Source organism: Monopterus albus, unplaced genomic scaffold (assembly GCF_001952655.1).
Source record: "Monopterus albus unplaced genomic scaffold, M_albus_1.0 scaffold407.1, whole genome shotgun sequence".
In the NCBI taxonomy this organism is placed as follows: domain Eukaryota; kingdom Metazoa; phylum Chordata; class Actinopteri; order Synbranchiformes; family Synbranchidae; genus Monopterus; species Monopterus albus.
Genome location: NW_018128287.1, coordinates 159,798 through 173,815, shown reverse-complemented (window position 1 = coordinate 173,815; position 14,018 = coordinate 159,798). Strand labels below are relative to the sequence as shown.

At 40.7% G+C, this 14,018-nt stretch overlaps 2 protein-coding genes across 4 annotated transcripts in view; both read left to right on the top strand.

Moving 5' to 3' along the window:
• The window catches only part of phf12b (PHD finger protein 12b), a 57,162-nt gene extending 50,167 nt beyond the window's left edge, over positions 1-6,995 (top strand). For 2 of the 3 annotated variants that reach the window (XM_020586458.1, XM_020586457.1), the window contains 3 exons: positions 3,082-3,164; positions 3,305-3,443; positions 5,817-6,995. In XM_020586458.1, the coding sequence (XP_020442114.1) occupies positions 3,082-3,164; positions 3,305-3,443; positions 5,817-6,274 (680 nt within the window). In that variant the 3' untranslated portion in view covers positions 6,275-6,995. The remainder of the gene's footprint in view (positions 1-3,081; positions 3,165-3,304; positions 3,444-5,816) is intronic. The other variant, XM_020586459.1, reaches the window with a different exon arrangement.
• A 3,779-nt stretch (positions 6,996-10,774) lies between these two features.
• The window catches only part of LOC109951781 (dehydrogenase/reductase SDR family member 13-like), a 22,942-nt gene continuing 19,698 nt past the window's right edge, over positions 10,775-14,018 (top strand). Inside the window, 1 exon segment of the mRNA XM_020586463.1 lies at positions 10,775-10,927. Coding sequence (XP_020442119.1) covers positions 10,801-10,927 — 127 coding nt within the window. The 5' untranslated portion in view covers positions 10,775-10,800.

Here is a 14,018-nt window from a genome sequence, read left to right as displayed (position 1 = left end):
AGGAATGAAAGTCAGTCATGGTAAGACAGAATACATGTGTATGAATGAGAGAGGGAGGCAAGTAGAACAGTGAGGTTACAGGGGGCTGAGGTCAAGAAGGTGCAGGAGTTTAAGTATTTGGGGTCAACAGTCCAGTGTGACGGGGAGTGTGGAAAAGAGGTAAAGAGGCAAGTGCAGGCAGGTTGGAGTGGGTGGAGAAAGGTGTCAGGAGTGTTGTGTGACAGAAGAGTGGCAGCAAGAATCAAAGGAAAGGTGTACAAGACAGTAGTGACACCAGCTATGCTGTATGGGTTAGAGACTGTAGCAGTGAGGAAAAGACAAGAGGCAGAGATGGAGGTAGCAGAGATGAGTATGTTGAGGTTCTCTTTAGGAGTGACCAGGATGGACAGGATTAGGAATAAGCACATCAGAGGGACAGCTCAGGTCGGCTGTTTTGGGGACAAGGTCAGAGATGCCAGATTGAGATGGTTTGGACATGTGCAGAGGAGGGATAGTGGTTATATTGGTAGAAGGATGTTGGAGATGGAGCCGCCAGGCAAGAGGTCAAGAGGAAGGCCAAAGAGGAGATATATGGATGTGCTAAACATGTACTTCATGCTAGACATGAAGTTAATTGGGGTGAGAGTAGAGGATGCCGAGGATAGAGTTAGGTGGAAACAGATGATTCGCTGTGGCAAACAACCGAAAGAAGAAGAAGAAGACCGTTCAGGAAGCCAGGACAACAAATAAACAATAAACAGGGACAAATAAGCTACATTTTCGATAATGACAATACCTCAAATCCTACCTGACATGTTCAAGCCAGAATATGGTGCAAGCCTGCCCTCCGTGGAGGACCTGTACACCACACGGGTCAAAAGGAGGGTGGAGAGGATCACTGCAGACCCCTCACACCCTGGACACAATATGTTTTAATTCCTCCTCTCTGGACGGCAAATCAATAAGTTGATAGGCTACATAAAGACGTTATTTCTTCCTGATGATCTTACAGTATTGTTCAAAATAATAGCAGTACAATGTGACTAACCAGAACAATCCAGGTTTTTAGTATATTTTTTTATTGCTACATGGCAAACAAGTTACCAGTAGGTGCAGTAGATTCTCAGAAAGCAAACAAGACCCAGCATTCATGATATGCACGCTCTTAAGGCTGTGCAATTGGGCAATTAGTTGAAAGGGGTGTGTTCAAAAAAATAGCAGTGTGGCATTCAATCAGTGAGGTCATCAATTTTGTGAAATAACAGGTGTGAATCAGGTGGCCCCTATTTAAGGATGAAGCCAGCACTTGTTGAACATGCATTTGAAAGCCTGAGGAAAATGGGTCGTTCAAGACATTGTTCAGAAGAACAGCGTACTTTGATTAAAAAGTTGATTGGAGAGGGGAAAACCTATAAAGAGGTGCAAAAAATTATAGGCTGTTCAGCTAAAATGATCTCCAATGCCTTAAAATGGAGAGCAAAACCAGAGAGACGTGGAAGAAAACGGAAGACAACCATCAAAATGGATCGAAGAATAACCAGAATGGCAAAGGCCCAGCCAATGATCAGCTCCAGGATGATCAAAGACAGTCTGGAGTTACCTGTAAGTACTGTGACAGTTAGAAGACGTCTGTGTGAAGCTAATCTATTTTCAAGAATCCCCCGCAAAGTCCCTCTGTTAAAAAAAAGGCACGTGCAGAAGAGGTTACAATTTGCCAAAGAACACGTCAACTGGCCTAAAGAGAAATGGAGGAACATTTTGTGGACTGATGAGAGTAAAATTGTTCTTTTTGGGTCCAAGGGCTACAGACAGTTTGTGAGACGACCCCCAAACTCTGAATTCAAGCCACAGTACACAGTGAAGACAGTGAAGCATGGTGGTGCAAGCATCATGATATGGGCATGTTTCTCCTACTATGGTGTTGGGCCTATTTATCGCATACCAGGGATCATGGATCAGTTTGCATATGTCAAAATACTTGAAGAGGTCATGTTGCCTTATGCTGAAGAGGACATGCCCTTGAAATGGTTGTTTCAACAAGACAATGACCCCAAACACACTAGTAAACGAGCAAAGTCTTGGTTCCAAACCAACAAAATTAATGTTATGGAGTGGCCAGCCCAATCCCCGGACCTTAATCCAATCGAGAACTTGTGGGGTGATATCAAAAATGCTGTTTCTGAAGCAAAACCAAGAAATGTAAATGAATTGTGGAATGTTGTTAAAGAATCATGGAGTGTAATAACAGCTGAAAGGTGCCACAAGTTGGTTGACTCCATGCCACACAGATGTGAAGCAGTTATAACAAACTGTGGTCATACAACTAAATATTAGTTTAGTGATTCACAGGATTGCTAAATCCTAGAAACAAAAACGTTTGTACAACATAGTTTTGTGTTTGTACAGTCAACGGCAGACACTGCTATTTTTTTGAACACACCCCTTTCAACTAATTGCCCAATTTCACAGCCTTAAGAGCGTGCATATCATGAATGCTGGGTCTTGTTTGCTTTCTGAGAATCTACTGCACCTACTGGTAACTTGTTTGCCATGTAGCAATAAAAAATATACTAAAAACCTGGATTATTCTGGTTAGTCACATTGTACTGCTATTATTTTGAACAATACTGTACATGAAAAATATTTTTGTCCAGTACACTTGTGTTGTTGGTCAGCCTGGAGCAGACTGTCCTGCTGCTGTCCTGTTGTCAGACAGACAGCTGTTCTGAAGACTTTAAACACACAGAACACGCTGCTTACATCTCACTTTCAGTGTGTTTTACCAGTTAATTGAGTTCACCAGATTAAAGGTTTTGCCAGGGTGGTTCTTTGTGGTTACTTGCCGTGGGATGCTACAGATGTCATTATCCTAGGTGTTCACATACTTTTTCCTCCAGCAAAACAATACCTTTAATTTTGGTGACTGGTGATGCTTGAAATTTGTCCATTTTTAAAGAGATAATATGGAAAAAAGAAGTGTTTTCATTTTTCTCAATAGAACCTCGTAGTGTGACCTTGCATTACAAAGCCTGAAGTTCGATGAGTATTATGAAGTTGTGGCATAAAACTACAATTCACTACCTTTCTAATATTTTTGTAAAGGTGCAGACATGGATGTGTGCCTTACAAACTATGGTCATTGCAACTACGTATCGGGGAAGCACGCCTGTATATTCTATGATGAGGTATGCACTTTTAATGTATTGCTTAAATGTAGAAGTATGGCATTGTACTGTGCCACATTTGACCCTCTCTGCCCATGAAATAAATGGAAATAATGTTGTTGGACATGGTGTAAATGGTTTACGTTTGCTCTTTTTTGTAGAATACCAAGCATTATGAGCTGCTCAACTACAGCGAACATGGCACCACAGTGGACAATGTCCTCTACTCATGTGACTTCTCCGAGAAAGCTTCACTATTTCCACCCAGCGGCCTGGTGGCTAAAGTCCAAGGCATCATCCGTGAGAACATTTTATTCTTGCACGTTAAATTAATGCTCTCTCAAGTATATTTAGCATTTGCAGTTTAGAGGGTCACCAGCAAGCCAAGTCTTCACAAGGTCAAATTTAACTCTACAAATAGTGAAAACAATTGTACAAAGGAGGCATCAGAGTATATCAGTAGCACAGTGGTCTCTGTGTTAGCTGTTAACACACACACAATGAAAAGGATCCTTTTTTATGCAACACAGAGGACAGGATGTTAACAGGACAGTTAAGACAGACTAATTGATGCAGCACATTAATAAAGACCAAAGGGATACAAAGTGCATATCTATTATGCGGAAGATTTTTTTCCTTGTAGAGTTGCAATCAGAAATATTCAACCCCCTTCACCCAAATTGATAGTACTGTGATGTTACTCACCATATACAATAAAAAGCCTCATTGTTCAGTAGCTCCCTCAGGTCACTGGTGATCAAGAGCTTGTTTGGGAAACGGTGCAATGCCCAGTGGTGTAGTTCACACTGAAGTTTGTCTGTCTGTTTACACAGTCTGTCAAGGAGTTGATGTCATCTCCATTGGTTTGACAGTATATTTCAGTCTGTGGGTTCAAAATGCCCCTGTAGCGTCATTACCTTCCTGTGACGGCATTCTTAAGGGCTAATAGTACTTGGTGAATATCCTCATGTATACAAGGACACAAGGGATGTGCCTGTGTTCCTATTCATACTTCAAATTGAGGGTTTGCCTTCTGTCTGTGTACACTGATACTTTCCAAGCATGGTGGTACACATGCTTGTTGTCCAGTCCACATGAATATAAAATTTTGGCCTGCACAAGGGTGACCTCGGACAATGACGGAAGTTATGTCACTAGACTGCAGCAAATGCACAAAGTGTGATTAGCCCTTTACTGTTCTTGTGCTGTTGGACAATGGATGTGTAGATGGGGGTGAAAAGTACCAGGTTGTGGTCACTGAAAGTTTATGCATGTTTCAGGTTTCCATACAATAGACCCAAAGTTTTATTTGTTCTTGTGAGGCAGTCGACAAACTGATAAAAAGTTGGCAGTGATACAGAAAGTGAAGTGTTGTTAAAGTCTCCTGAAATGACCATGAATGCATTCAGGTGTTGTGTGTAGTCTGGTGGTGATGGGAGTTAATGACATCACACTCTGTATCGACAGCCTCTGATGGCAGAATGTAAACAGTGACAACAATGGCACATGTGAACTAGGGGTGGGAGGGGAAAAAAAGATTTACACAAGATTCATGATTTATATTTTCTGCCATTCTGAATCAGTTCACAAATGCTAAAAATCAATTTTTGGAATAATGTTCCCAGAACGAAAAAGGTGGAAATCAACTATGAGGTCTGTGTAGCGTGCAGGCAGTGTACACCATGCACATACAAGAGTTGTCTTGTGCTGTAATGTTAGTTCATCTCAGAAAAGGAAATTATTTGAGTGTACGTGTGTGTGGACAATAGAATTTGAGTCTGTGTGTTTGTTTGATCTTGTATGTGTTCAACTCTGTTCAGTCTAAGGAAGAGAAAAAAATTGCAGGTTGGGGGAGAGAATATTTAAAATGAATAAAAATAATAATGGAGATGGGCCTACTAATACTAAAATGATGACAACAATGTGGTAACACTAATGGTGATAAAGGTGACAAGGAAGGGGGGTTGGCTGTGTGTTCACCCCAACCACTGGCAGCGAAGCAAGACCAAGAACACAATCGGGGAGGTCCAGAGTGGCTCAGCTAGGTCAGGTCCGTTGGGTCAGCTGTGTTGTTGTAGCCTTTTGTAGTTACTTATTTTTAGAGCCAGCATTTTCACTCTTCTGTTGTTGCCTACAGTAGTGATGTTTATTTTTGGCACTCAAACATGCATGTGCAAACTATCATGCAATCAAGTATAACAAAGCATCACCACAGCTGACCGCAGTAGGCTAATAAGGCCCACAAAAAATGAAAATGCTTGTGTTCAGTGTTACAACCATTAAATCCAATGAAGCTAAAGCCTGAATTTTCAACCAAATGAGTAATGTATCAAATAGCACTGGCTACAACTGTATTTTTCTCCACTTTGGTTTCTGCCTTGCATAGTTAAGTGAACCAACCTTGAGAATGAAATGCTTCAGTGTCATAAGCAAATCTGCTAATCATGGTTATTACACTGAAATGAACTGAATTTGGTTAGTTTCACTTTAATATGTACTGGTGCCATCAAGCACCAAGACTTCTTTATTGTATTCATTCTTGATGTTATTGTCTATGATATAAATAGAAACGGTATGCCTGGATTTTTTTCCTGCACTTTGGGTATGCAGCCTTTGCTGCTCTTGGTTCCTCCTCTCTTTGCCTGTCTCCAGATTTCTCTGTTTTCTGTGCAGGTCGCAGTAAGAAGCATGAGGATGAGGGTCCCAGTTCTATGGTGGGTCTGATGCCAGCTGGTGGAGTCATGAGCAGTCAGCCTCAGGGCGGCTCTGAGTTGTCATGCACCTGTAAGGCAAGCAGCTCCAGCCTGATTGGAGGCAGTGGGGCGGGCTGGGAGGGCACAGCTCTGCTCCACCATGGCAGCTACATTAAACTGGGCTGCCTCCAGTTTGTTTTCAGCATCACAGAGTTTTCCAGTAAGCACCCCAAAGAGGAGCGGACTGCAACACTTGCCACCAGTTCTATTAGCAGCAGCAGTGCAGCCAGCACCACTACCAGCACTGCCCCCACCTCCACACCACCACCACCATCTAACACTGCCACAGTGAGCAGCACCTCAAGCCAAGATGAGGCTGACACTGAGTGTGTCCCTCCCCACCAAGTGCCCGTACTGCGCTCCAATTCTGTTCCATAACCCACACAGGAAGTCCGGTCCTCTTTTGTTTTGCACCTTCTGAGTCACAATTAAGGCAGAGCTGACCAGCAGGTTGGTAAACTGAAGTGTTTTTTGAATTTTATTTTTAAGGGTTTATAACTTTGCATGAGTTAAAAGTATTGTTGACAATCTCCTTTGTTTTTCAGTGACTGACAGTAACTTTCAGTTCACTTCAGACTGAGTACCATTATTTACCTTTGCTCAGTTTTTCTTTTGCCAGTATATTAGTTAAGTATGGTGTAACATTACTTTGTCGGTCAGCCCATTTAGCACAAACTTTTTATTTTGTAGTATTGGATTCCATGTATTCTAATTTCTTTTGCTGCTTTTGCACCACAGGTAGCTACATATGTATGAAAACATACATGCTTATACACTATAATATGTATATACAATGTAAATGTATACAATTCAGTGCCTCTCAATTTGAGAAACATTGGATTTCATGTAGATTTACCTTTTTTTTTTTTGGTTTTTAACTGTACAGTTCATGGAATTTGTGATACTGTGTAGAGTACCAGAGGTTTTGTGATAAAATGTTCTTAGTCTATACTTCCACTGTAGTGCATCTGTAAATACCATATTGTTTTAGCACTCATTTTAACATCTTGTGCTGCTCTGTATATAGCACTCTTTGTCAGTATCTGCTTGTCTGTTCAAACCTGTAAATACAGAAAGATTTTCTAAGAACAACTCAATGGATGCGTGTCTTCTGTTATCAGGTTTTTCACCAGGTTACCCAACCGTTTTTCAGAGTGGGCCAGATTTGATTCCTGAGTGCTTCTTGACATACATTTGAACCATAACTGTGACGTACAAATGTACTGTACTATAACAATTTTATTTTTAATGATATAACTAAATATTTTGTTGAAATTTGTGTAACCAAATGTAAGCCACATAAGTTCTACAAAACAATATAGGAATCTTAAAAGTTCCATGAAAATAAATATCTTTACCCCTGGTTCATTTTAACTATGACTTGTGAACTATGGTGAGTAATGAAATGTTAGCCGTTAACGTTCAATACATGGTGTTCCTTCAGTCCAAGGGCATCATGCAGTTTGACTTTAAAGTTTTTTTTTGTGATGTACTGCTACTGGAAAAGGGGACAGCTACAAATACAAGCATTAGCATTCTTTAACATGAATCTAACTGCATTGCTCTTTTATAAACTTAAATATTTTAAAGGTGTAAAACATTCAGAATGTGATTTGTTCATTTTAAATGGCCAAGAAAAAGGTAACACTCTTTAAAGAGGTGAAACAACTAGATTGCAGTACACGGGCCAGGTATGGTATGAGAGCAGTGGCTGACTGGCTGGAATGAACCTCAACACAGCAGCCTCTTACTCATCAATACCTACCCATTATAGCCCTTGGCTCTGTGTCTACTGTATATGATGTGGCCATGCACATTAACATTGCATATAGACTCCAGTCAGGATTAGAATGGAATAGACGCAATAGGCCCATCACATGGAAGCAAGTGACCTTACATGTCCAGTCCAACATCTTCACTTACCAGCTCTACCCTTTCCACCTATCAGACTTATGAGCCTCCACATCACCTGTATAAAGGCAGAGCTTAGAGTCAGCTGTGATATAATGTGAGCAGTTTGTTATCCAAGTTGGACAATGCAGATGTATGCCCTTTGTCTTAGTATTGTGATCCATACCCCTGGGCTATGGTATTAGTTTTGCTACTTTATCTTAATGCTGGCTAAGTTTCACAAAACATGTAATTCATTTGAAACAACGGGAACATTGCTTAAAAATGAATTCTATAATTTTTTGAAAACTGGTTTAACAATATCAGTTTAGTTGTTTAAACACAATGGCCAATTATATAATTACAAAGAATTTCTCAGTTTACTGGAATTCTGCATTCTATTTGTTGCCATTCCCTTGGCTGTGATTATATTGTTAAAATGGTTTTCTTTCTCAGCTCCTGTTGTCTTATATTGATCCAAGTAAAACAAATCAGGCAAAAAATGTTTTCCAGTTAGTCATTACAACAATGAAAGAATCAGAACACCTTTTCAACAACTTACTGTCACTGTACATACATCATGTGGTGTCATACTGGGATAGTACTGTTAATAACATAGTTTGAACCTTATCTTATAAATACATTTGAACTAATAAAGTGAGAGGAATTTCATTTAAATTTCTGTATAAATATTATTCAACCAGATCTTTTCTATTTGAAAATTTTAAAAAGATAATTGAAGATGGGGGTCAGCTGATCAGGACAAGCTTTCAGGCAAGAGGGAGTTACACCATCTGGGCCTGGTGCCTTCCTGGTCTTTTGTTTTTTAAAAAGGCCATGCACAACCTTTTCACAGATCTTCAGGGGTGAGGGGTTACGGGGGAGGGAGATGAACATGCAGGAAGCAGCTGCTGAGTCTGAGGTGAGGTGGATGGGGGGTGTGGAGTTCTGCTTCTCAAACCTACAGTAAAACACGGGTTCTCTGCCAGTTCATGGTCTTCTGGGGGTGGGGAGTTTGGAAGCTAGTGATGTTTTTCAGGCTTCTCCACACAGACAAGGGGTTGTTGGCTAAAACCTGGTTTTATAACTTTTCAGAGTAGTTCCTCTTTGCTACTCTAATCTACCTTGTCACTGTGTTCCTGGCATGCCTGTACAGGAGCCTTTCCCCACTTCTGTAGGCCTCCTCATTGACATGACAAAGCTGCTTGTGTTTTACTGTGAACCATGGCTTGTTGTTGTATGTGCAGAAGGTCTTAGTTGGGTGCACACATGTCCTCACAAAAGCCAATTCAAGATGTCACAGTGTCAGTGAGTTCATCCAGGTCTGTAGACACAGCCTCAAATACACTCCAATCTGTGCAGTCAAAGCAGAAGGTCTTCTCTGGTAAAAGTAATCTGGGATGGGTTGCGGAACATGAAACAGGGTAAAACAACAAACACATGAGTGCAACCAAGGCAGCCATACGCAGCACCATGATGATGCCAACAGGTGATTGCAATCATGATTTGGCACAAAAGTGCCATCCAGGAAAAGCCAAGCCCTTTAGGAGCAAAGATGGGTGGAGGATTGCCAGTTTGCCAACATACGTGTGAGAATATTATTGATATGTTTAAAAACAATGTTCATTAAAGAAAAATAGGAAGGGATTTGGTTATGTCACTCTCTGCTGTGCATAACATAATTAAGATTCAAGAAACCTGGAGGGATTTCAGTGCATAAAGGGCAAATGCACAAGCCTAAGCTGGATGACCGTGCTCTCCAATCCCTCAGACGGCACTACATCAAGAATCGTCACTCCTCTATAAGCGATATAGCCACATGAGCTCAGGATGACTTTGGCACACCTGTGTCAAGTACTATGATATGTAGTTACATCCCTAGATGCTGGTTAAAACTGTACTGTGCCAAAAGGAAGCCCAATATCAACAGTGTCCAGAAGCGCAATCGACTGCTCTGAGCTCAGAGGCATCTGGGATGGATCATCGCACAGTGGACACGTGTATTGTGGTCAAATAAATCAGTATTTATATATATCTTTTTTTTTGGAAGGAATGGATGCCATATGCTCTGGACCAAAGACTTAAAGGACCATTCAGACTGTTACCAGTAACAAGTCCAAAAGCCAGGGTCTGTCATGATCTGGGGTTGTGTCAGTGCCCTTGGCAAAGGTAACTTACACTTCAGTGATGGCTCCATTAATGCTGAACAATACATAAAGATTTTGGAGCAACATATGCTGCCTTCAAGATGACATCTTTTCCAAGGATGCATATGCATATTTCAACAAAACAATGCAAAACCTCATACTGCACATATTACCAAGGCATGGATGTGGAGGAAAAGGGTACAAGTACTGAACTGGCCTTCCTGCAGTCCCAACCTGTCCCCAGTAGAGGATGTATGGCGCATTTTGAAACGCAAAATGCGTCAACAAAGACCCAGGACTGTTGTGCACCTTAAAACGTCTTTGCAGAAATGTGCAACAGTACCCCTGTGGTCACAAAAACTGACAAGTCACAGATTTTGGTGTAACACCAGAATCAAATTCCTTGTGTGTTCAACAGAACTGACCGATAAAGCAGATATGGGTTCAGATCTTTTGATATAGGTCTAGAGCTGTAGCGTCTATTTGTGGTGCTCTTTTGACATTTATTCTTTCTTGCTATTATATGTTATTTATTATTCTCCTTAAGCTCATTGGCGTTCTGTTTGTTTTTGTTCATTAAAAAAGGGGAAGCGAATCGGATGTTACTTAAACTGTAGTTGTTGGTTTGCCCTTCAAAGGAAAATATTTTTTAGTACGCGAGATAAAATTTTTATTTTAAAATTATATTATCTTACCACATTCGTCAAATGACTCCACTTTAATTTTATTTTCAAAATTTCACAACTTTGATGCTTAACCATATACACTCCGTGTGCTTAACAAACAGTAAAATATATTTGGTTTATACACAAAGATTTTATTTTGAAAGACTTGACGGGACATTTGTAGTGCTTGTCTATCGCAGTGATGTCGGCATTGCTTTTCCTTACAGCAGCAGTAGTTTCATTTTATATCATAGTATACTACACTGTGTTCAGTGGAACGAGATGCTCCAGTTCAGTGAAGCTGAAGGGGAAGACGGTCATTGTTACAGGTAATGAACCTCGTCGATGAGGTTCTGTTAATTAACCCCAGCTTCGTTCTAACCTCGTTCAGATGCACATTTCAAAACCATCGTAGTCTCCAGCCTTAAGTGTTTTCTCTTGTAAAAGTAGACCACGATGTCTCAACACATTAAGAAGGCACAAATAACCTTTGTGTGATCATTCCAAGTGTGTTCTTGGATGCGGCGTGTTCTACTCCTCGTTCATGTGCGTCCAAGCAGCACTTGGCTCAATACTGCCACAGGGCTTCCACGCGTCCTGGGAAACCTGGATTTTTTAAATAACGTTTTTGCAGTAATGGAAAAGTCATATAAATTGTACAGTGCCCTAGAAAAACATTACGCCATATTGGAAAATAATTTTCACATTTCAGTACTTTCCTCTTGCTGTCAAATCTTAATTATGAGGTGGCAACTGAAATTAGAGCAATGTATGAGATCAACCCAAGAGTAGCTGGCTGCAGACTAGTGATGTGTGGTTCACGAACGTTTCGTTCATTTAGAACGAATCTTTCCAATGACTCGAGAACATCGGGTCGTCTCGGGGAGTGATTCGCTCATTTTGTGTTGACCACGCATGCGCAACATTGCATAAGATTAGTACACCTTTGGAGTAGTTCGTTTTTGAACGAATCTTTTAACGATTGGTACACCTTTCGAGTCGTTCATTTTTTAATGAATCTTTTAAGGATTAGTACACCTTTCGAGTGTTTCGAGTCATTTGTTTTTGTAACGTGACATGACCGCCTTGTTGGACACAGAAATTCATTTTAAACCGTACTTACAGTTTTTTTTTACTCTTACTGTTACGTGATGCATTTATTTTTATTATAAAATAGCTTTTTATTTCCTACATACTATAATTCATAGTTGTAATATGAATTCATAATTTTGTAAACATCTGCCAGTATGGTTCTTTTCCATAACACTGAATGTTTGTTTTAATAAAGAGTTGGTTAATGCTTTAAACTTCACCAGGGAAAATCTTTCTGTATACTATACAGAAGATGGCACGGCATGGCATAGCTTAGCTTATGATGATGTTACGTGACAAAAGACCAAATGAATTTGACCCAAAATATCCAGAGGTGAGGTGATGAAGTAACAGACTGCATAGCCTCAAGACACAGGTATGGTATTACTTATAATATGACCTTGGCTGCATTACATTTCTTTCTTGTTTGAAATGTGAACCAATATAGATGGGGAGTTAACATGTAACATTTTAATTACATTCTGCTGAAGTGAACGAAATGACTCGAAAAAAGATTAGTACATTTCGCTGAACGAGATTCAAAGAATCGCATCAGTAAAATGATCTGAACTTCCCATCACTACTGCAGACAACAAGATGGTGGACAGGTGACCTTTTTCCCTTTTTACAACTTTATTTTAAAACGTTGCTTACAACACTTGTAAACAATATGTTCTTAATTTTCATTTGAAAAAATTAAAATGATTTTTGTATTTAATGAGGTAGCCATCCCTGGTAGGCTAGTGGTTAAGGCGCAGCGCTCTCGCCGCTGCGGCCCAGGTTCGAATCAGAGTTACGTCAGGACGGGCATCCGGTGTAAAACACGTGCCAAATGTCAACATATGAGTCGTCAGTGTGACGATTCGCTGTGGCGACCCCTTAAAGGGGAAAAGCCCAAAGTGACTTTCTTTCTATTTAATGAGGACATATTTAAAATCAAAATTTAGAGCTTGCATTAGAATTGTCCACAAAGAGGACCAGTGCATAGCTCCCTGGGGAGTCAAGTTGTTGCAGAATGTAATGCAGTGCCATATTGACTGCATCATCCACTGACCTATTTGCTCGGTAGGCAAACTGCAGGGGGTCCAGTCGGGGGTCTACGATGTCCTTCAGGTGGGCCAACACCAGTCTCTCAAAGGACTTCATAACTACAGATATCAGGGCAACTGGTCTGAAGTCATTCAGTCCGCTGATGGAGGGTTTCTTGGCGACCAGGATGATGGTGGAGAATTTGAAGCAGGAGGGGACTTCACAAAGCTCTGGTGATTTACTGAAGATCTGTGTGAAGATGGGTGCCAGCTGATGAACACAGGTTTTCAGGCAGGAGGGAGTCACACTGTCTAGGCCTGGTACCTTTCTGATTTTTTTGTTTTTTGAAAAGGCTCGGTCTGAGATGCAGTGGGTGAGGCATGTGGAGTTCTGCTTCCCAAACCTGCAGTAAAATACATTCATATGCCAATTGACGGCTCTCCACAGCAGTCGGGATGGTTTCATGGAACTGGTGAGGTTGTGTAGTTCCTCCACATTGATGACAGGTCATTAGCCAAACACTGATTTTTCAGCCTTCCAGAGTAGCTCCTCTTTGCTGTGCTGACCTCCTTTGTCAGTGTGTTTCTGGCCTGATATACAGGGTCTTTTCCTCACTTTTATAGGCCTTCTCTTTGGCACAACAGAGCTGTTTGAGCTTCACGGTGAACCAGGGCTTATTGTTGTTGTATGTGCAGAAGGTCTTAATGGACACACACACGTCCTCTGATGTATAAGCTGATGTATTATGTCACTGTATCAGTATATTCATCCAAGTCTGTAGCGGTAACCTCAAAGACACTCCAGTCTGTACAGTTAAAGAGGCCTGCAGCTCTAACTTTGCCTCCTTGGTCCATCTCCTCACTGTTCTGACCACAGGTGTTGCAGCTTTAACTTTCCATCTATAGGTGGGGATGAGATGAATCATGCAGTGATCCAAGAGCCCAAGGGCTGCACATAGGCATCTTCAATTACAGTGTAGCAGGTGAAAGAAGGCAATGGAAATTCATGCTGTATTTCCTGATAATATTGCCTAATGCAGGGGTGGGCAATTAATTTTTACAAGGGGCCACATGAGAAACCTGAACTGTGTTGGAGGGCCGAACCAACGATAACTTGAACCTAATTCTGCTCAATATTCATTATCTCCCATTGTAAAAAGCAGTAAATTATATGTGTTGATTAGCTGCTACTGGTAATCAGAAGAATAAGCATATTCTATAAATATTTATATAAATATATGAAATTGTGGTGTAGGTCAAACAGGAAAATACTCCTATAGAAGTAATAAACAGTAAAAAC